General features: G+C 44.8%; 1 protein-coding gene across 1 annotated transcript in view; it reads left to right on the forward strand.

Moving 5' to 3' along the window:
- The window catches only part of LOC115206015 (trinucleotide repeat-containing gene 6C protein), a 77,515-nt gene that overhangs the window by 14,349 nt on the left and 38,630 nt on the right, over positions 1-24,536 (forward strand). The window contains exons 3-4 of the mRNA XM_029772539.1: positions 3,171-3,192; positions 20,226-20,531. Of these exons, the coding sequence (XP_029628399.1) occupies positions 3,171-3,192; positions 20,226-20,531 (328 nt within the window). The remainder of the gene's footprint in view (positions 1-3,170; positions 3,193-20,225; positions 20,532-24,536) is intronic.

Here is a 24,536-nt window from a genome sequence, read left to right on the forward strand (position 1 = left end):
CCAGCCATAATAAGTTAAAGATAAACTTCTTGTTAATCCAACCATGGTGTCAGATTTCAAAAAGGCTTTACGGCGAAAGCAAACCATGCGATTATCTGAGAACAGCACCGAGCAGATAAATCATTACAAACAGTAACAAGCCAAGTAGAGGAGTTACACAAGTCAGAAATAGTGATAAAATTAATCACTTACCTTTGATCTTCATATGTTTGCACTCCGAAGACTCCATGTTACACAAATGTTTGTTTAGTTCGATAATGTCCCTCTTTATGTCCAAAAACCTCAGTTTTGTTGGTGCGTTTTGTTCAGCAATCCATTGGAACAAAGCGCGGTCACAACAGACAGACAAAATCTAAAAAGTACAATAAAAGTTAATAGAAACATATCAAACAATGTTTAAAATCAATCCTCAGTTTGTTTTTGTCAAATAATCAATAATATTTCAACTGGACAAAAGCTTCGTCAATAGAAAAGGAGAAGCAAGAAAGGCACGCTCCCGATCGTGCGCTGGACTTATGTCTGGAAATTTCCACTGTCCACTCATTGAAAGTGCTGTATCTCCTTCATTTTTTTGAGTAAAAGCCTGAAACAATGCCTAAAGACTGGCCACATGTAGAAGAAGCCATAGAGATCGCGAACTGGGTCCTAAGTCTTTGTATGCTGGATAGGCTTTCAATGGAAAAACAGGCTTTCAAAATAATAGTACTTCCTGGATGGATTTTCCTGGAGGTTTTTGCCTGCCATATCAGTTCTGTTATACTCAGACATTATTTTAACAGTTTTGGAAACTTTAGAGTGTTTTCTATCCAAATCTACCATTTATATGTATATCCTAGCTTCTGGGCCTGAGTAGCAGGCTGTTTACTATGGGCACGCTTTTCATCCAAAATTCCGAATGCTGCCCCCTACCCTAGTGAAGTTAAAATCAATACAAGTATGTATTTTTAAACCTACATATTTTGTTAATATTGCCTGCTAACATGAATTTATTTTAACTGGGGAAATTTTGTCACTTCTCTTGTGTTCTGTGCAAGCAGAGTCAGGGTATATGCAGCAGTTTGGGCCGCCTGGCTCGTTGTGAACTGTGTGAAGACCATTTCTTCCTAACAAAGACCGTAATTAATTTGCCAGAATTGTACATAATTATGAGATAACATTGAAGGTTGTGCAATGTAACAGCAATATTTAGACTTAGGGATGCCACCCGTTAGATAAAATACGGAACGGTTCCTTATTTCACTGAAAGAATAAACGTTTTGTTTTCGAAATTATAGTTTCCGGATTTGACCATATTAATGACCTAAGGCTCGTATTTCTATGTGTTATTATATTATAATTAAGTCTATAATTTGATAGAGCAGTCTGTCTGAGCGGTGGTATGCAGCAGCAGTCTCGTAAGCATTCATTCAAACAGTTCTTTCCTGCATTTGCCAGTAGCTCTTCGCTGTGCTTCAAGCATTGCGCTGTTTGAATTCAAGCCTATCAACTCCCGAGATTAGGCTGGCAATACTAAAGTACCTATTAGAACGTCAAATAAGGTATATGAAATACAAATGGTATAGAGAGAAATAGTCCTATAATAACTACAACCTAAAACTTCTTACCTAGGAATATTGAAGACTCATTTTACATTTTTACATTTTAGTCATTTAGCAGACGCTCTTATCCAGAGCGACTTACAGTAGTGAATGCATACATTTCATACATTTTCATACATTTTTTTTTTTATTTTTTATTTTTTTTTATTTTATTTTTTCCTGTGCTGGCCCCCCGTGGGAATCGAACCCACAACCCTGGTGTTGCAAACACCATGCTCTACCAACTGAGCTACAGGGAAGGCCAAATGCTAGATCAAATTACATCCCAAATCATTTTACATTTACGTCATTTAGCAGACACTCTTATCCAGAGCAACTTACAGTAGTGAATGCATACATTTCATTTTTTTTCTTTTTTCTGTGCTGGCCCCCCATGGGAATCAAACCCACAACCCTGGCGTTGCAAACACCATGCTCTACCAACTGAGCTACAGGGAAGGCTGGGCTGTTAAAAGGAACCACCAGCTTTCATATGTTCTGAGCAAGGAACTTAAACGTTAGCTTTTTTACATGGCACATATTGCACTTTTACCTTCTTCTTCAACACTTTGTTTTTGCATTATTTAAACATGTTTCATTATTTATTTGAGACTAAATTGAGTTTATTGATGTATTATATTAAGTTAAAATAAGTGTTCATTCAGTATTGTTGTAATTGTCATTATTACATATATTTATATTTAAAAATCGGCCGATTTTTAATCGGTAGCGACTTTTTTTGGGGTCCTCCAATAATCGTTATCGGTATCGGCGTTGAAAACCATAATCGGTCGACCTCTAGCACCAACCCCTGTTTTTAATGGTGTAGCTTTACACAAAGCAAGATGATGATATCAGCCTCTACCCTGTGCCCTGCTCTCTTCCTCTCCTCTTTCACCCTCCCTCGCTCCCTCTCTCCCTCTGCTCTGAACCGTGTCAGTAAGTGATCCCTTTCCACTCCGTTGGCTAAACAGGCTAACGTGTCATGCTGCTTCTCTTTATCACATGCAGCCTCCTGTGAGGCTGAGGAAAGCAGAGCTGAAGGGAAGAGCTGGCTAGCGTGTGTGTGTGTTCCTGCATACGCCACTGTACCTGTGTGTGTTGTCTGCCTCTTATTTCACTTTCTGGCTAACTTAACCACATGACCCACTAGGCAATAGCCCCTAAGCTCAGCCGGTGGAGGGATGAACATAAAACATGTAGCATTATAATAGGGTAATAAGAACATTCCCCTGAACATTCTGTTCCAATGGGCTGGCTGGCTTCAGTCAGAGCAAGGCTGAAGTGCAGGCAGCCAACCCAGTAGCATGCTAACGCTAGCAGGCTAATTCCGAGAGAGGAGACCTATTGATTGTGTGTTGCTTTAAAGATTGACATAAAACACATACTTCAGTTAGGACTCCTTTCTTTATTATGTGTATTTGACAGGGACAATAGGCCTACATATCAACATTTCAATAAATGTGGCAGTTTTATCCAGCCAGCTCATTTTCATCTGTAGTCCCTTGTACTTGTTTTTTGCGTGAACTATTTAAAAAAAAAAACAAAAAAAAAAACATCTGTTTCTAATATGTTCTTCCTCTTTCTTTCCAGGTCACTGAACAGAAAACCAAAGGTGCGTTGTTTTCATCTTTTCCAACATTCTGCAACCACTCCTACCTCCTATTACCTTAGACTGACTGACTGATTGAAAAGAGAGGGAGATGGAGGGAGAACGACAGTCGGAGCAACAGAGAAAGTGAGAGGAGCAACAGAGAAAGTGAGAGTATGCACAGTGTGCGCTTAGCTGGCAGGGTTTTGAAGTGAATTGAACCCAGAGCACTGTAAATAGAACACATCCTCTTACTTCCCTCTGTGCCAAAGCTCTTAATGAGCGAGAGAGAAGGACTGGAGAGAGGGAGAGGACCTGTTATGTGGTGTGACTGGCCAGATGGGGCCGGGAGGGGCTTATGTTTTGAGGGATAGTCGCTAGGAAAGCTCATTAGGGCATCTGTTAATGGTCCTGTAACGGCCATCTAGCACTTAACAGGAGGTTGGGGAAGTGGGGGGTTTAAAGGTCAAGATGAGGAAGGGACATCTTAGTGTAATAACCCTACAGGGTATAGTAGGCTGCAGGACTGTATCTACTGGAGCCTGTCTGTGCTGCTGAGCTGCAATAATGAGCAGTAATCTGGGTTAGTTAGCTTTGTTAGCCTGTTTCCATCCAGTTAGCAGTAATCTGGGTTAGTTTTCTTGGTTAGCATGTTTCCACCAAGCCATTTTCTATGGCTGAAAAGTCCCCTGAAAGCTGGCTGGTGTTGACTATTGAGGAGAGCAGGGTTAGTGTGAAGGTGCATGATAGGGGTAACAACAGGCAGGGAGAGGCCACCAGTGTAATACTGCACTTTTCTACTGTGGTTGAAATGGGGAGGCCCAACCTGGGTCTGATGGAGGGAGGAGCCGAATATATATGGGGGTGGATGGAGGAATAGAGAGATTGGGGTGAAAAAGGCAGAAGGAAATTCACCTGGCTTGTCACACATATTTTCTTCTCAGGAATGACAAAAGTGAAAGAAAGGGTCTGAAGGAAAGAGACTGCAGGAACAAAGTACATGAAAGAAACAGAGTAGTGTGAGAAAGTGAGCGACCTGTCTACAGTTTACACATACAGTAAGCAGTGCACATCATCTAGATCAACATAAAAGGCACATGTGTGCATACAGTACATTCATATAAATAAGTTCCCTCTGCCTCACCAACCTCCACTGGGACTGTATGTAGTATAGGCACTCATACAAACACAATTATATCAATGCATATCTCTTTTGGGGGGGAGAACCCTGGCATTGTGACCATATCTTGGGTTTAAACGCTTTAAAGTGGGCACTGGAATTATTCCTGGTTTTGAAACTTGGCATATTTTCGGGAAAATAGGAATCCCTACCCTGGAGTGTGTGTGAGAGAGAGAGAGAGAGAGAGAGAGAGAGAGAGAGAGAGAGAGAGAGAGAGAGAGAGAGACTAAAGTAAACAGGCATCTATCACTATGTGATGCCTAATGATAGCTCTCATATACAGCCACTGTCCTATCTCTGTCATTTGTATAATTCACATCACATATGTGATTTGCGAGCCATTCTGCTCCACTGTTGGGGCTAGTAACATAAGCATTTAGCTGCACCTGCTAATCTTGGTACGCGACCAATAAACGTTGATCTGATACAGCTACATACCAGAGGAGGCTGGTGGGAGGAGCTATAGGAGGACGGGCTTATTGTAATGGTTGGAATGGTTAGTTTCTACCACCACTACCATTTACAACACAGCCGTGCCTTAGTTTCTACCACCACTACCATCTAGTGTTAAAAATGTGCCTAAATCTCTCCTGTCTATGGCAGGTAGCATGCCCCACCCCATCAGACACCAGTCCTTCCTGTCTACTGGACCATCACCCATGTGGAGGCATGTTCTCCCTGGCGCTGCACGATGAGGGGATAGTGTAACATAGGGATACATACCCGGTAACTCTTTTAGCATGGAGAGGTCTGCGGTAGTCCTTGAAGGATGAGAAGGATGGATGGATTAAGGAGGAGTAGGAGGGAGCATACACACAGCATCCATTCCAGACGGAGCTGCAGCCACCACATTTACATAGCGCCATAAGATCACATTGTTATTCCAAATCTGCGGCGACACAACGCTGTCATTTCATAAGATTAATTTGCCGTTTCACATTGACTTAATTACACACAGCGCTTTGTGTCGCAGCAGAGCCATAAATTGCAGTGTATTCTGGAGGGAATTTATTTATTCCTCGCGCTGCTGTCGCTGTGATGTTGTCTCTTTAGCGGCTAAACGCTATGAGAATGAATACAGTGGAGGTGGATATTAGCCAATCACTGAACAGAGGCAAGGGAGGCATACATTCAGTTAATGCTTTATTGTCTAGGAGTATGTTAAGGTTAGAGCTGATATGTCTTGTTGGGATTGTATATAGCAGAGGAGGCTGGTGGGAGGAGCTGTAGGAGGATGGGCTCATTGTAATGGCTGGAATGGAATAATGGAACGGTATCAAACATGGAAACCACGTGTTTGACTCATTCCATTTATTCCATTCCAACCATTACAATAAGCCCGTCCTCCTATAGCTCCTCCCACCAGCCTCCTCTGGTATGTAGCTGTATCAGACCAAAGTTTATTGGTCGCGTACCAAGATTAGCAGGCGCAGCTAAATGCTTATGTTACTAGCCCCAACAGTGGAGCAGAATGGCTCGCAAATCACATATGTGATGTGAATTATACAAATTACTGAGATAGGACAGCGTCACACACACACACTCCAGGGTAGGGATTCATATTTTCCTAAAAATATACCAAGTTTCAATACCAGGAATAATTCCAGTGCCCACTTTAAAGCGTTTAAAACCAAGATATGGTCACAATGCCAGGGCTCTCCCCCAAAAAGAGGGGCGCTGTGCCACCTTGTCGGCTTGGCTGCGCCACTATGTAAAGAATTCAGCGCAAATGAAACTGATTTATTAATGATAGTTACTCGATCTTTGATCGCCGTGACATTGTTGTGAATTGCGGAACAAGTTGTTCATAAATTCTGACCATTATCATGCTCCTCAGTTATTTGAGCGCATTTCAGCACATCTTGACACACAGCACACCTGGAGAATAGCGTTGTCCAATCATACAGACTTTGTAACGGCAGTCAAACAAGTAAAATGACCAACGTTGCTAAGCTTGCTAGATAACCTCCAACGAATGACAGAATATCTCCTATATTTGGCTAAATGGAGTTGCTGATTATACAGACAGCAGATCAGCTCATCAGTAACTGGGAGATGAAGAGTGGAAATAACTTGATATTTAATCTATTTTAACGGGGACCAACTCTGTTTTAAAAATATCCGTATCTACGTTTGTTGATTCTCTACAGACGCTCTCATATGGGCAGCAAGTACGAGACAGCGCGGAGGAGATGCTGCGCAGCACATCTTCACATGCATCGGCCAGAGACGAGATTTGATAATGTAACCTAATGGATTACAGAATGAAGTTAAGAATTTTCATGCTAGACAGGAGTTAGGATTTTAGGTTTCAGTGGGATTGGGACTGGATAGGAAAATAGGCTAGGCTCTAGGACAGGAGAAGATATCATTTTCTCTCATGCCTCTCTGAATTGGTAACAGACTTAATTTCTGTGACATAGATACCTATTTAGTGAATTGTGCATAGGCCTGTGAAATGTGTGACTGTCGAAATGACAGCGCAAAGAGGCCCATTTTATTTTGTAGGCCTGCTGTAGAGGTTTCCTGTAGGGTTTATTAACTGTGTGCGGGCAGCGTGTGCAGCCCCCCAATGTCAATGATGTGTGTGCTTTGAATTCATGGTGACTGTGTAAAGTAAATCCACTAGGCTAATGGCTTCCAGGCGACAACCTGTTTGGATAATGTGCTGTTATATGTTGTGCTAACCTGCTGCGCATGTTGTGTATTTTGGGGAATTGCATTAATGCAACGTTGGGGGGGGGGGAAATGTTGTAGGCTAATCTCCCAGGTCTTGTCATTTTATTTTGGGGGGAAATGTGACAGTCCCGGGATCCAGTTATTCATGTTAATACCTACTCCTGGGTTGTCAAAGCCGACACTTCCAGCGACCACTCCATAACCCACACTACCTTCAGGAAGACATGAATCTATAGCTGTGTACGTTGAGGCGAGCAGGCTGGGTGTAAGGCTTGCGCTGGCTGCTGAGGGAGTTGTGGTGGGATGATGTATGGGGTGGACAGGCAGGGTTGAGTGGGCAGGTAAAGTAGCAGTGGAGTGTAGGAAACTGGGCAGTCAGGTAGAGGAGTTGGACTTAATGGGTTACTGGAATAGGGGACGCAGTGGGCCAGTTGGCTCTCTCCGTAGGTCAGTTGCATAACATTGACACTTTATCTCACACACACTCCTGTGTGTGTGTGTGACTTAGAGTTCCACCTCTGAACAGGTCTCTCTCTCCCAGCCACCAGCTGCAGCTACTCCCCAGTACATTCCACCAATGTTTTATGATGGCGAAATGGTGTGTGTGAAAGTCTCCTGTCCTGCTAACCTGAACCAGCTCCAGTCCTTGTGCCCTCATCCTGTCTGTCTGGCCTCCATCTTGGGTGCACACTAACACTCAAATCCTTAAAGCTGCAATATGTAACGTTTTGGGCGACCCGACCAAATTTACATAGAAATGTGTGTTTTAGATCAGTCATTCTCATTTAAATCAAGTCTAAGAAGCGCTATACTGTATCTGTTCTATGTGTGCTATTTCTATGGTGCCCGTTCTTAAGTTTCATTTTTGCATATTTTACTTTTGGTTCTGTACACCAGCTGAAAATACAATTTTGGGTTATGGAAAATATACACGGCTCAAAAAAATAAAGGGAACACTTAAACAACACAACTCCAAGTCAATCACACTTCTGTGAAATCAAATTGTCCACTTAGGAAGGAACACTGATTGACAATACATTTCACATGCTGTTGTGCAAATGGAATAGACAACAGGTGGAAATGATAGGCAATTAGCAAGACACCCCCAATAAAGGAGTGGTTCTGCAGGTGGGGACCACAGACCGCTTCTCAGTTCCTATGCTTCCTGGCTGATGTTTTGGTAACTTTGGAATGCTGGCGGTGCTTTCACTCTAGTGGTAGCATGAGACGGAGTCTACAACCCACACAAGTGGCTCAGGTAGTGCAGCTCATCCAGGATGGCACATCAATGCGAGCTGTGGCAAGAAGATTTGCTGTGTCTGTCAGCGTAGTGTCCAGAGCATGGAGGCGCTACCAGGAGACAGGCCAGTACATCAGGAGACATGGAGAAGGTCGTAGGAGGGCAACAACCCAGCAGCAGGACCGCTACCTCTGCCTTTGTGCAAGGAGGAGCAGGAGAAGCACTGCCAGAGCCCTGAAAAATGACCTCCAGCAGGCCACAAATGTGCATGTGTCTGCTCAAACGGTCAGAAACAGACTCCATGAGGGTGGTATGAGGGCCTGACGTCCACAGGTGGGGGTTGTGCTTACAGCCCAACGCCGTGCAGGACGTTTGGCATTTGCCAGAGAACACCAAGATTGGCAAATTTGCCACTGGCGCCCTGTGCTCTTCACAGATGAAAGCAGGTTCACACTGAGCACGTGACAGACTGGAGACGCCGTGGAGAACGTTCTGCTGCCTGCAACATCCTCCAGCATGACCGGTTTGGCGGTGGGTCAGTCATGGTGTGGGGTGGCATTTCTTTGGGGGGCTGCACAGCCCTCCATGTGCTCGCCAGGGGTAGCCTGACTGCCATTAGGTACCGAGATGTGATCCTCAGACCCCTTGTGAGACCATATGCTGGTGCGGTTGGCCCTGGGTTCCTCCTAATGCAAGACAATGCTAGACCTCATGTGGCTGGAGTGTGTCAGCAGTTCCTGCAAGAGGAAGGCATTGATGCTATGGACTGGCCCGCTCGTTCCCCAGACCTGAATCCAATTGAGCACATCTGGGACATCATGTCTCGCTCCATCCACCAACGCCACATTGCACCACAGACTGTCCAGGAGTTGGCGGATGCTTTAGTCCAGGTCTGGGAGGAGATCCCTCAGGAGACCATCCGCCACCTCATCAGGAGCATGCCCAGGCGTTGTAGGGAGGTCATACAGGCACGTGGAGGCCACACACACTACTGAGCCTGATTTTGACTTGTTTTAAGGACATTACATCAAAGTTGGATCAGCCTGTAGTGTGGTTTTCCACTTTAATTTTGAGTGTGACTCCAAATCCAGACCTCCATGGGTTGATAAATTGGATTTCCATTGATTTATTTTTGTGTAATTATGTTGCCAGCACATTCAACTATGTAAAGAAAAAAGTATTTAATAAGATTATTTATTTCATACAGATCTAGGATGTGTTGTTTAAGTGTTCCCTTTATTTTTTTTAGCAGTATATTTCATAGCGGTTAAAATGGTACAATGATTCTCTATATTATACTTGCTTGTTTTGTCACAAACTGAAATTAGGCGAACTATTAGAATTTTAGCAACCAGGAAATGGTGGGGTGATATCTGCAAAGTGCATCTTTAAAATGTTTTAAATTGTTGAATAAAAGTATATTGCCATTTCAATATACAGTAGCCAGACCTAAGTGTTAAACACAGTTGAGTCCTCCTGCCTTTCAGACCTCTATGAGTTATCAGGAGCCCTCAGAGAGCTGTTCCTCTAAACTACAGTCCTCCTGCCTCTCAGACCTCTGAGGGATCAGGAGACCTGGGAGAGAGCTGTTCCTCTAAACTACAGTCCTCCTGCCTCTCAGACCTCTGAGGGATCAGGAGACCTGGGAGAGAGCTGTTCCTTGAAATTACAGCCCCATATTTAAACAGGATTAATTAAGCCCTATCATCTCCACCTCCCCTCTGAGACCCTCTGCTCAGTATGGCAGCTCAGCTCATCACGCTGAGGAGGAGACAGACGAGCCCCTCTGAGACCCTCTGCTCAGTATGGCAGCTCAGCTCATCACGCTGAGGAGGGGGAGACAGACGAGCCCCTCTGAGACCCTCTGCTCAGTATGGCAGCTCAGCTCATCACGCTGAGGAGGGGGAGACAGACGAGCCCCTCTGAGACCCTCTGCTCAGTATGGCAGCTCAGCTCATCACGCTGAGGAGGAGACAGACGAGCCCCTCTGAGACCCTCTGCTCAGTATGGCAGCTCAGCTCATCACGCTGAGGAGGAGGAGACAGACGAGCCCCTCTGAGACCCTAAGGGAGACACACTCCACACACAAACATGGACGGATACATGCGTGTAAATGCACACACAATCTCGTTCTTATATGATTGTTACATTAACCTCAGTCTCATCTGATCTTATTTTCAGATCAGTATCTATATACAGTATTCTTCTGTGATTAATCGACTAGCTGATCTGGTTCTGATTAGGCCTGGTATCTATATGACTGAAGTTACCTGTAAGCAACAGATATTTTTTGTTGTTGCCAACATTGACTGTCATTCATTGGTCTGCATTGTGAAGCTATTCAATAATGTATTCAGCTCTATTGCACGCCGCCATCTTGGTAAGGCCATGACACATCCCATCCTTTTCTTGGCTGCGTTCTATTTTTACATCCATAGCTTCCCTGAACCCAATATACCACAGTATTAAAGTCAACACTTGTAGTGTTGCTTTCCAAGACCCGCCACTGCTGTGAAATGGAGCTGAACACTTTTCCTCCTGAACGCAGCCCTTTTATAACAGAGAAGACCTAGTAATTAATCTCTCCGATCGACTCATGTTTCCCCGCAAACATTGGGCAATAGTAGCCTGTTTAGAGCAGTGTGAGCTGTTGTCGAGGCCTTGGGTATGAAAGCTCTCCATTCAGCTCCTCTCTGGCCGATTTAAAGACGTAAGCTATGGAAAAGCCTATAATTGTGTGTGTGGCCCGATTTGATGAGTGGAGAGCAGTCTGCATGGTGCGAACACACGCAGACACTGAGACAGACAGATTAAGGGCACCTCAAACTTCAGACATTTGGCCTCCTTTTTTACCTGTGTGGCTACGAGCCAAATAGCTTTGCACTTCTGTCATCTGATGAAGGTGAAGCTACTTTCTGCTGAATGTGTTGCACTGTCTTTTTTGTGAAGGAAAACTATAGTTGCAACCCCGACCACTATTGAAGCAAAAAACACTGACTTTCAAAATAAAATGCAGGTGAAATGGTTTGAAACACAGAATGTTTATTTATATTTTTTTGATTGTGTTTTGAAAATGCAGATTTTTGAACTCTAACGTGACCCCTGGTGTGTGTGTGGGATCGTCAGAAAATTAAGGGCTCTTTTAAAGTCCTTTGCGTGAGGCTGTACGGTCTCAGGGCCGTAGTTTGACGTGAATCTTTGATGAACTGGGAATCCACACAACGCTCTCCAGCTGAGGACTGTGTATCCAAACTGGCTCGTCGCACAACTTAGAACTGTGTAATCTTTTTTTTTTTTCTCGCTTTCCATCTCCTACTTTTTTTCCATCTCTTTCACTGTATTCATCACACCTCATGGATTGTGTTTTTAGAGGAAGAGTAGTGCTCTAATTGTAAGTGGATTAGAGGGAGGGCTGGATTCAGAGAGACACAGACAGACACGGGGGTGGTGGGACTGTGACGCACACTATTCTCTGCACCATGTTGTGATTGGTGTAGCCAGAGAACAGACCGCTAGCCCCGCCTCTTCGCTCCCTCCATCTGTCCCCAGTACTTCTAGAAGCCTCTACGTCAGAGAGACCGCCATCACTCTAATACTGTTCTATTTAAAGGCGGGATGTAGAATACTCCGTTTTAACAGGAAAATCCCCTCTGAATCAGCAGCAGGGAGAATAAGCCAGCGTAATTTATATGCCTTCCATCTGCTTGGCCTAATGTAGCCATCTTTGGCTATAAACAATGAGGAATGGATGAATGAGGAGGGAGGGGTAGGGAGTAGAGGAGAGGTAGAGGGTGAGAAGTCTGATGCGAGGCGAGCTCTAGCACGAGCTTTCCTGCCTGGTTCCTATGCTGCGGGCAGGCTGAGGTAGAGCTGGAGCTGCTCAGGGGGCTGGTGGCAACAGCTGTAGCCCACAATGAGGCACTGCTGCTGGGGCAGAGGGAGAACCAGGGGGGAAATCAAATAAATAAATCAAATCAAATGTTATTAGTCACATGCGTCGAATACAACAGGTGTAGACCTTACAGTGAAATGCTCTCTTACGAGCCCCGAACCAACAATGCAGCACAAATATGAATAAGAAATAAAAGTAATTAAAGAGCAGCAGTAAAATAATAATAGCATGACTATATACGGGGGTACCGGTACAGAGTCAATGTGCGGGGGCACCGGTTAGTTGAGGTAATATGTACATGTAGGTCGAGTTATTAAAGTAACAATGCATAGATAACTACAGAGAGTAGCAACGGTGTAAAGAGGGGAGGAGCAATGCAAATAGTTTGTGAAGCCATTTGATTAGATGTTCAGGAGTCTTATGGCTTGGGGGTAGAAGCTGTTTAGAAGCCTCTTGGACCGAGACTTGGCGCTCCGTTACCGCTTGCCGTGCGGTAGCAGAGAGAACAGTCTATGCCTAGGGTGGCTGGAGTCTTTGACAATTTTTAGGGCCTTCCTCTGACACAGCCTGGATGGCAGGAAGCTTGGTCCCAGTGATGTACTGGGCCGTACACACTACCCTCTGTAGTGTCTTGCTGTAGGAGGCCGAGCAGTTGCCATACCAGGCAGTGATGCAACCATTCAGGATGCTCTCGATGGTGCAGATGTAGAACCTTTTGCTGATCTGAGGACCCATGCCAAATCTTTTCAGTCTCCTGAAGGGGAATAGGTTTTGTCACGACTGTCTTGGTGTGCTTGGACCATGTTAGTTTGTTGGTGATGTGGACACCAAGGAACTTGAAGCTCTCAACCTGCTCCATTACAGCCCCGTCGATGAGAATGGGGGTGTGCTCGGTCCTCTTTTTCCTTTAGTCCACAATCATCTCCTTTTGTCTTGATCATGTTGAGGGAGAGGTTGTTGTGTCTGACCTCCTCCCTATAGGCTGTCTCATCGTTGTTGGTGATCAGGCCTACCACTGTTGTCATCGGAAAACTTAATGATGGTGTTGGAGTTGTGCCTGGCCGTGCAGTCATGAGTGAACAGGGAATACAGGAGTGGACTGAGCACGCACCCCTGAGGGGCCCCTGTGTTGAGTATCAGCATGGCGGATGTGTTGCTACCTGCCCTTGCCACCTGGGGGCGGCCCGTCAGCAAGTCCAGGATCCAGTTGCAGAGGGATGTGTTTAGTCCCAGGGTCCTTAGCTTATTGATGAGCTTTGAGGGCACTATGGTGTTGAAAGCTGAGCTGTAGTCAATGAACAGCATTCTCACATAGGTGTTCCTTTTGTCCAGGGGGGGAAAGGGCAGTGTTGAGTGCAATAGAGATTGCATCTTCTGTGGATCTGTTAGGGTGGTATGCGAATTGGCGTCGTTCTAGGGTTTCTAGGATACTGGTGTTGTGAGCCATGTCCAGCCTTTCGAAGCACTTCATGGCTACAGACATGAGTGCTACGGGTTGGTAGTCCTTTAGGCAGGTTACCTTAGTCCCTGTGCCCAAGAACACTATGGTGGTCTGCTTGAAACATGTTGATATTACATATTACAGAAAATGTCATTGAAGACACTTGCCAGTTGGTCAGTGCATGCTCGCAGTAAACATCCTGGTAATCCGTTTGGCTAAGCGGCCTTGTGAATGTTGACCTGTTTAAAGGTCTTACTCACATCGACTGCGGAGAGCGTGATCACACAGTCTTCCGGAACAGCTGGTGCTCTCATCCATGTTTCAGTGTTATTTGCCTCGAAGCAAGCATAGAAGTAATTTGGCTCATCTGGTAGGCTTGTCTAAATGGGCAGCTCTCAGCTGTGCTTCGATTTCTTATAAGCCTCCGTGGTTAGGGTCCCGCTCCTTGAAAGCGGCAGCTCTAGCCTTTAGCTCAGGGAGGATGTTGCCTGTAATCCATGGCTTCTGGTTGGGGTATGTACGTACGGTCACTGTGGGGACGACGTCATCGATGCACTTATTGATGAAGCCAATGACTGATGTGGTGTACTCCTCAATGCCATCGGAGGAATCCAGGAACATATTCCAGTCTGTGCTAGCAAAACAGTCCTGTAGCTTAGGATCTGCTTTGTCTGACCACTTTTTTTATTTTTATTGATCGAGTCACTGGTGCTCCCTGCTTTAATTTTTGCTTGTAAGCTGGATTCAAGAGGATATAATTATGGTCAGATTTTCCAAATGGAGGGCGAGGGAGAGCTTTGTATGCGTCTCTGTGTGTGGAGTAAAGGTGGTCCAGAGTATGTATTTTATTGCATTTTTTTTTTTAAATTTTCCTCTGGTTGCACATTTAACATGCTGATTGAATTAGGTAAAACTGATTTAAGTTTCCCTGCATTAAAGTCCACGGCCACTAGGAGCGCCTTCTCTGGGTGAGCGTTTTCCTGTTTGCTTATGGCGGAATACACCTCATTGAGTGCGGTCTTAGTGCCAGCCTCAGTCTGTGGTGGTATGTAGATAGCTATGAAAAATACAGATAAACTCTCTAGATAGATGGTGTGCTCTACAGCTTATCATGAGATACTCTACCTCAGGCGAGCAAAACCTTAAGACTTCCTTAGATATCGTGCACCAGCTGTTATTTAGAAAAATAAACTCAGCAAAAAAAGTAATGTTCTCTCACTGTCAACTGTTTATTTTCAGCAAACGTAACATATGTTCATACAAATATTTACACAACAAGATTCAACAACGGAGTCATAAACTGAACAATGTGACTAACAGAAATTGAATAATGTGTCCCTAAACAAAGGGTGGGTCAAAATCAAAAGTAACAGTCAGTATCTAGTGTGGCCACCCGCTGCATTAAGTACTGCAGTGCATCTCCTCCTCTTGGACTGCACCAGATTTGCCAGTTCTTACTGTGAGATGTTACCCCACTCTTCCACCAATGCACCTGCAAGTTCCCGAACATTTCTGGGGGGAATGGCCCTGGCCCTCACCCTCTGATCCAACAGGTTCCCAGACGTGCTCAATGGGATTGAGATCCGGGCTCTTCGCTGGCCATGGCTGAACACTGACATTCCAGTCTTGCAGGAAATCACACAGAGAATGAGTAGTATGGCTGGTGGCATTGTCATGCTGGAGGGACATGTCAGGATGAGCCTGCAGGAAGGGTACCACATGAGGGAGGAGGATGTCTTCCCTGTAATGCATAGCGTTGAGATTGCCTGCAATGACAACAAGCTCAGTCCAATGATGCTGTGACACACCACCCCAGACCATGACAGACCCTCCAAATTGATCCCGCTCCAGAGTACAGGCCTCAGTGTAATGCTCATTCCTTCAACAATAAACGTGAATCCGACCATCACCCCTGGTGAGACAAAACGGTGACTCGTCAGTGAAGAGAACTTTATGCCAGTCCTAGCCACATCTGCTGTCCGCATGCCTCCTTGCAGCATGCCTAAGGCACGTTCACGCAGATGAGCAGGGACCCTGGGCATCTTTCTTTTGGTGTTTTTCAGAGCCAGTAGAAAGGCTTCTTTCGTGTCCTACGTTTTCATAACTGTGACCTTAATTGCCTACTGTCTGCTGTTAAGTGTCTTAAGGACTGTTCCTCAGGTGCATGGTCATTTAATTGTTTATGGTTCATTGAACAAGCATGGGAAACAGTGTTTAAACCCTTTACAATGAAGATCTGTGAAGTTATTTGGATTTTAACATTCTTTCTATCCTGCCATTACAGCATATAACCAGCCAGCTGTATGTTGATTCATCTAACCATCTGTACCTTGGATGGTGCCCACATTGATCGTGTCCATGTTTATAAGTATCTGGATAGCTGTCTTTAAAAAACACACAGAAGGCCTCCCGAGTGGCGCAGTGGTCTACGGCACTGCATCGCAGTGCTTGTGTCGTCACTACAGACCCGGGTTCGATCCCAGGCTGTCACAACCGGCTGCAACCTGGAGTCCCATAGGGCTGTGCACAATTGGCCCAGTGTTGTCCGGGTTTGGGCGGGGGGGGCTTTACTTGGCTCATCGCACTCTATTGACTCCTTGTGGCGGGCTGGGTGCCTGCAGGCTGACTTCAGTCGTCAGTTGAACAGTGTTTCCTCCGACACTGATGAAGCTGGCTTCCAGGAGGCGGATGTCAATTAGTGTAGTTTGGCGGGTCATGTTTTGGAGGATGCATGACTCGACCATCGCCTCTACCGAGCGATGAGACAAGATCATAATAGGATCGCAATTGGGGAGAAAAAGGGGGTAAAATATTTTAAAAAGTAAACACACACTGAGTTAAGAAGTTGAGAATAAAAATGGGCTTCTACTGAAATTAGGTCATGCCTAATAGTATCGCCGTGCACTACACTTTATTACACGGCGACAGGTTCAGTACACATCACTGCATTCTTAATCAGAAATTAGGCCTAGTTTGGCCCTCCTAGATCAGTGGTATTCGGAGTCGCTCGTGCTGTGGGAAACGTGGGAAATGCTTATGTTTCCACCCTAACAATGGGAGTCGTCCCAAGGCAGAAAGTCAGGCGACAAGTTTAGGCCCATAACAAGCCCATAGAAATGCAGTGGACTTATTTTGGCGAGAGTGAAACATCTCGCTTTGCCTCTTCCTCTCTGATACTATGCATGCATACAACGACCGGACATTTTTCATTAAGAGCTTAATGGAAACATGCAACAATAACAAGCCTATCGTCTTACAGTCAAAAAGCTATAGCCTGTTATTAAACATGCAACTCCTATAATGAAGCAGCTAATAAAACATCATTTTCAAACATTTGCCCAAATGCAATTAGCGGGAAACGCCGTTCTCAACAGAGCACCTAATGTGAGCAGTTCCATATGTGACAGAGATGAACATCTCTTTTAGAAACGTAGAAAGAGGGGGAACCTAATAGCAGCTACTATGATGGGTTGCTAATATGACTAGGATAATGCATTTGGCTTCTGGACAAGAAAAGAAAGTTGATATGAAAACCAATAAAATAATTGCCTCCACGTTTCTATGGATGGATTTTCTCAAGGCTACTTTGACACAAGGTAAGACATCCCTGATTTATTTGAGGTAAAGTGAAAACGTTCAGGTTTCAAGCTCACATTGCAAAGTGGTGGGTGATGTGCTGCCTTCCCTGTGGCTCAGTTGGTAGAGCATGGTGTTTGCAAAGCCAGCATGGTGTGTGCAACGCCAGGGTTGTGGGTTCGATTCCCACGGGGGGCCAGTACAAAAAAAATACAAATAATCATAAATGCATGAAATGAAAATGAAATGTATGTATTCACTACTGTAAGTCGCTCTGGATAAGAGCGTCTGCTAAATGACTAAAATGTAAAAATGTAGTCAACGGTAGACAGCCTATAGCCTATGCAGCTGAATTCACTCCAGTAGCCTACACAGGCTTTTTGAGGAGCAACTCTTGTGCTGTCTGACAGATGGTAGGCTATTCCGCTCCTCAAACTAGGCTGTGTATGCTGTGCGCGTGTGATAAATTAAAATGCATGACGACTAACAAATACACACAAGCCAATTTTTAATTCCACAAAATTATGCAAATTTACTCTATAGACCGATAAGCAAGACCGGTGAAATGTGTTTTTGGGGGCTAACTGATTAACCGGTAACATCCCTAATGCAAACATATTTGAGAAAGATTATTAGAAAAATACAATATCATTGAGTAAATGTATTTATTGGTGCTTTGATAAGATATTTGAATTGAAGGTTATTTGTGGATGTGAATCTAAATGTACTTATTTATTTTAAGGTTGTTTCGATTTGGGGTGGGGTGGGGTCACCAGAAATTCTGGCCAACAAAATGGGGTTACCCCGGTCTCAGGGATGGCTAACTCTGGGAATTCCTTTTGTCTCTACAGAGTTAGGTGAATGTGCTTTTAGTTTTTTTGCACCTTACTTGTGAAAAAATGTATAATGTTTGGTTTCTATGACTGTTTTGTATCTCTGCTTCTCATGTTGTATTAATGTGTATATTTTTGTAATTACAGGCCTCTTCTTTATAAGAGATCTTGGTCTCAGTATGACTCCCTGCTAAAATAAAGGTTAAATAAATGTTTTTGTATGACACCATTCTGTCCTCTTCCCCCTTACTGTGGGCCTCCCGGTTACATAAGTGTGTGTGAGCTGTTCACCGTTCACTGCACAAACATTGGGCTGCGGTCAATGGAGCAGCACCGTTCCCATACAGCGTCGTACGCAGAACCCACACATGATTTTCTGTGGGTTACTTAATCAATAAGGCCTGAGGGGGTGTGTGGTATATGGCCAATATACCCCGGCTAAGGGCTGTTCTTGGGCACGACGCAATACCACAACCCCCCGAGGTGCCTTATTGCTATTATAAACTGGTTACCAATGTAATTAGAGCAGTAAAAAAAAAAAATAATAATGTGTCATACCCGTGGTACTGCATACGGTCTGATATACCACAGCTGTCAGCCAATCAGCATTCAGGGCCCAAACCACCCAGTTTATAATGAGCTTTTTACTATGTGAGATTATTAAGCAACAGGATTGTTGCCCGTCTCACACATTGATTCTCTCGTACTGTAAAACACATCACAATCTCACGCTGGTTTGTTTGGCTTCTGGTCTGTGTTGCTGGATCCTGCTGATGTTTTTACTAGTGTTGCCATGCCAGATCTTTCTCTCTTGCTCCCTCTGGCTGTGTGATTCAGCAGGCATGTCTTTGTTTAGACTGCATCCCACTACTGTCTGTGTCTGTGAGCATTCCTGTTTTCCCAAGTTATTTAAATCAGAATTTTGTTGAATTATTTTTTGGGGAAGCATAACAAAACAGTGGAACAAAAATGTATGAATCTGTTTCTAAGGAGTTTGTCAGAGCGGTATAGTCGGCTTCTTTTGCTGTGTTTTTAACCCTTTGTCTTTTAGTAGGTCGTTTTTTTTTTATGTATTTAAAAAAAATAATGTTTTACCCTCACCATGTTTTCTACACTTACACATACATTAACATATTGGTAATTGAGCAGATGCTGTTATCCAGAGTGACTTACAAGCCTCTCTTTTAGTTGGTATAATAGGTTAGCTTGTGTCCATTTCAGGTGGACCTTTTTGTAGTGCCCGAAAATAAATAAAATGCTAATTTACTAGCATGGTAAAAATGATCATGCATTTGAATGATCATGCATTTAATGAATTAAGTGGCAGAGTGGCAGTAGGCTCTTTGCTGACTATCACGTTTATTATGTAAGCACCAGTACAGAGATTATGACCAGAATACATCTCTTTTCCATAATGCACCTGATGCCTGTCGTTGCAAATCTGATCCTCTTGCTACTTGGCCTCTCCTCATATGGATTGAGCCCTGACCTTTTTGAGCACTTCCCCTCTGTTGCTAATACTTAAGATGCTAGCCTACAAAACTGCTGATGTTGAGCCCGGAAATTAACGAGTACAGTACTTAGCTTCTTAGCAGCCTAGCATGCTAAAACAGTTGAGGCAACACATGAATATAGTACTTAGCTAGCATGCTTAATGGTGCTTGCTAGCTATTACTGAGCTGAGGAAATTAATGAGTTGAGTAATTAGCTAGCATACCATGCTAAACAGTGCTAGCTGGCTTATGCTAATGCTACGGGGGGGGAAAAATGTATGAAATGTATTCACTACTGTAAGTCGCTCTGGATAAGAGCGTCTGCTAAATGACTAAAATGTAAAATGTAAATGCTAGACTGAGGAAGTGGGTGAGTGGAGTTTGTCAGGGGCTGAAAGCATAGACATAATAGACGGTCAGGGTGGAATGTGAGAAGAAGTCACGGCTAGGTCAGTAGGATGGGTGGGGGGGTTACAGAGGGAAGAGTAGCTCTAAAACTGGCCTATTTTTCCAGGGTTAGGATGTGATTGTCCTTATAAACACTAATCTAAGATCAGTTAGTGGGCTTTGCCTTAAGCCTACTAATGCTTAAGATCGAGGGATGATGAGCTGATGATGCCTCGGTATCATCAATAGACTGCTAAGCATATGAATGTGTGTGTTGAATAAATCAGCTTCTGCCTGGTGCCCTAACCTCCTGCCTCCTCTCTCTTCCCTCCACAGTGCCAGACTCAGCCAAGCCCGGCCCCACCCCTCCTCCTCCCCCCGCCAACCCCAGTGCCACCCCGTCTGTGCCCCCCACCAGTGGCAGTAATGGCAAGCGCGCCCCTTCCAGTGCCCAGCAGCAGTCCCAGCCCTCGCCCGCCCAACAGCGTTACCCGCCAAGAGAGATCCCTCCGCGCTTCCGCCAGCAGGAGCACAAGCAGCTGCTGAAGAGGGGTCAGCCGCTGCCCCCTGGGACCCTTCCAACTGTACCAGGACGCCCCGAACCTGACTCGAGTCAGAAATCCTCTGGTGCATCGCACACAGGTTAGCACTTTACTTTGTTTGAGCTTTTTCCTTTGTGACCTTTTGACCTCTGGGAATGTTCCACAATCCTGAACTTGACTACAGTCAACAGTCCAACTTGTTTTCTCTGTGATTATGTGTTGTACATTTATTTAGTGGAGCTTTTCCGGGATTCCTGTCTTATATTGATGATAGTTCAAGTGTTTTCCCCATATTTTGTTTAGTTTGCCACTTTACATTCTCCTTTTAGGTATGTTTAGTGTATGCCATTGTCACCTTGCCTGTTTCCTTGGGTCTGCTGTGTACCACACTGTGCTTCAGACTGCAGTCTAGTTTACCTGCAGGGCTGTGTGCACCGCTGTGTGGGAGGATCTGTTGTTGTGTTCCTTGTTTGTTTTGAATGTGCTTTACCTGGCCTGGGATTCTAAATAGGGTAAATTACAGCAGGCAGCCACTGTGGAGGGGCGGAGAGTAAACACAGCTGGCGTGTGTGTGTGTGAGAGAGAGAGAGAGAGATTTGATCTGATATAAACAACCTGAAGACCAGTCTAAAGATTTCAACTCAGTCATTATTAGTTTCTATAAGTAAAGTTTGTGTCTGCAGGGTTTTTTTCTGCATAGAAAAGTATTGGGCGGGCTGCCTAATAGTGTTGCATGGTATACCGACCCTTCTGTACTTTTTCAATACTAGAACATGAAAAATGGTTTGGTACTGAAATGTATTTTACTTCGGGTACTTCTGTCAAATGTGTCTCATTGATCAAGTCTGTCTATCAGCGCAGCCAATGTCCACCTTATAGTGCGAGTGCACCGTGCCTGCTCCACTTAGCCTGTACTGGGCGTCTGGGCTGCATCATGTTAGCTCCCCACTCATGCTGTACTGGGAGTCTGGGCTGCATCATGTTAGCTCCACACTCATGCTGCACAGAAGTTAACACACTTGAATGGTGCAGCACTTTACAATGCAAGATACCAGTCGCTTCCAGCTTTGTAGGCTAACGTTTCTTGCTAGCTTACAGCTGACGCTACAGTGGTTCCTCCTTTAAAAGTTGCATCATACTGCAGCATACCTTGCAGGCTGATGCAGAATTCTATGGTACGTCATTTAATTGTCAGCTAGTTTGACCACCAGAGGGCATCTTTGAGAAGCATAGTCTTCAATATTGGCATTACTAGAGAATTTAAAACCTTTTCTGTAAGAGCATAGTATATGGGATTGATTTCAAGAAATTTAACGTGATTAGTATTATGGTGTTTTTATTCCAAGAAAAATTAAACCCCCAGGGTTTCCGTTAGGATGTAACGGAAAATATGGCGCTGTACAACGTGACAGTCGGGAGTAGGCTACAGTACTAAGAGCGTAAGAGGATTGGAGGATTCTAAATTAATATCTAAGGGGCATAACATTTCCACACCCTAATTGTAGTGTAACCAATACCCAAACGGAGATTCAGTGAAAATAAAAAATCTCATTGATTTGTCAAGACCAGTCCCCATGTTGTTTCATAGCAGCACGAAAGGATGCTGAAATAGCTACTGCTTCAAATCCTATTGCTTCTAACTTCAATATGCTTTTTAAATAAGGATGGAACGGAAAATATGGCGCTGTACAACGTGACGGTCGGGAGTAGGCTACAGTACTGGGCTATTCAGCTAAAGAATCCCCGTGTCGTGCTGGCACGCGGGAGTCCGGGGTTCAATTCCTTGACTGGGAGGAAGGAGTAAGCTGTCCTTGTAAATAAGAATTTGTTCTTAACTGACTTGCCTAGTTAAATAAAGGTTACACTAAAAGCACAACATTTCTACACCCTAATTGTATAATTGTAGTCTTCTAACCAGTACCGAAACTAAATTTATCAAGGCCAGTCCCAATGGTGCTAAAATAGTTGGAGGCTATTGCTTCAAATCCTATTGCTTCTAACTTCAATATGCTCTTTAAATAAATAAGACCTACACCACTTTTAACAGCACGATACTCATGTCGCCTACGGTAGGCCTACAGTATATAGAAAAATATGACGTGACTCTCCGCCAATAATTACATATTGGGGATTCTAAATTAATTAATTAATTAAAACCAAAGCCGTATGCAGGGTATCAAACCTCCATCTGTAGCAACACATTTTGCAGTGTCTTAGACAGCTGCGCCACTCGGTAGGCCCAAACGAAAGTGAGTGATTTGTTATCTGAATAAAGGCCCTCTGAATTTTTCACGCCATTATTAGTTACGTTGTTTTAGTTTGAATGTGCAGACTGGCACTAAGAACAGTGGGATTGTTTCCCTAGTCAGCGCCATTATTAGTGCAATGCCCCTTAAAGTGTTGTTCTGTGCTACCCAGTGGGGCGGGGTGGGGGTCCACCCTCCCTCCCCCTTCCTCCTCCTTCCTTCCGCATGGGCTAGGTCCGTCTTCTGTGCGTGGCTCTACAGCCCATCCTGTGCCCCCTGCCCTCGTGCCTTGAACCTCGTGGGCCCACTGCTATTTCAGTGGATACAGCTGGAGAACTGCAAGGCAATCCCATTGTGCGCCTCTCGGGAGCCATGACCAATATAAACTCAGCAAAAAAAGAAACGTCCTCTTAACATGTGTAAATATTTGTATGAACATAAGATTCAACAACTGAGCCATAAACTGAAGAAGTTCCACAGACATGTGACGAACAGAAATAGAATGTGTCCCTAAACAAAGGGGGGGGGTCAAAATCAAAGTAACAGTCAGTAACTGGTGTGGCCCCCAGCTGCATTAAATACTGCAGTGCATCTCCTCATGGACTGCACCAGATTTGCCAGTTCTTGCTGTGAGATTGTACTCCACTCTTCCACCAAGGCACCTGCAAGTTCCCGGACATTTCTGGGGGGAATGGCCCTGGCCCTCACCCGCTGAACCAACAGGTCCCAGATGTGCTCAATGGGATTGAGATCCGGGCTCTTCGCTGGCCATGGCAGAACACTGACATTCCTGTCTTGCAGGAAATCACGCAGAGAATGAGCAGTATGGCTGGTGGCATTGTCATGCTGGAGGGTCATGTCAGGATGAGCCTGCTGAAAGGGTACCACATGAGGGAGGAGTATGTCTTCCCTGTAACGCACAGCATTGAGATTGCCTGCAATGACAACAAGCTTAGTCCGAGGATGCTGTGACACATCGCCCCAGACCATGACGGACCCTCCACCTCCAAATCGATCCCGCTCCAGAGTACAAGCCTCGGTGTAACGCTCATTCCTTCGACGATAAACGCAAATCCGACCATCATCCCTGGTGAGACAAAACGGTGACTCGTCAGTGAAGAGCACTTTTTGCCAATCGTGTCTGGTCCAGCGACTGGGGGTTTGTGCTCATAGGCGACATTGTTGCCGGTGATGTCTGGTGTGGACCTACCTTACAACAGGCCTACAAGCCCTCAGTCCAGCCTCTCAGCCTATTGTGGACAGTCTGAGCACTGATGCAGGGATTGTGTGTTCCTGGTGTCCCGCAGGTGTGATGTTTGAATGTACCGATCTTGTGCAGGTGTTGTTACCCGTGGTCTGCCACCGCGAGGACAATCAGCTGTCCGTCCTGTCTCCCTGTAGCGCTGTCTTAGGCGTCTCACAGTACGGACATTGCAATTTATTGCCCTGGCCACATCTGCAGTCCTCATGCCTCCTTGCAGCATGCCTAAGGCACGTTCACGCAGATGAGCAGGGACCCCGGGCATCTTTCCTTTGGTGTTTTTCAGAGTCAGTAGAAAGGCCTCTTTAGTGTCCTAAGTTTTCATAACTGTGACCTTTAGTTGCCTACCGTCTGTAAGCTGTTAGTGTCTTAAAATATCTTATAGATCAAATCCCGTTAACGGGATCAATTTGACAACATCCGGTGAAATGGCAGAGCGCCAAATCCAAATTAAATTATTAGAAATATTTAACTTTCATACAATCACAAGTGCAATACACTTCTTGTTAATCCAGCCACCATGTCAGATTTCAAAAAGGCTTTACAGCGAAAGCAAGCCATGTGATTATCTGAGGATAGGTACCCCATCAAACACACA

Source organism: Salmo trutta, chromosome 1 (assembly GCF_901001165.1).
Source record: "Salmo trutta chromosome 1, fSalTru1.1, whole genome shotgun sequence".
Lineage (NCBI taxonomy): Eukaryota > Metazoa > Chordata > Actinopteri > Salmoniformes > Salmonidae > Salmo > Salmo trutta.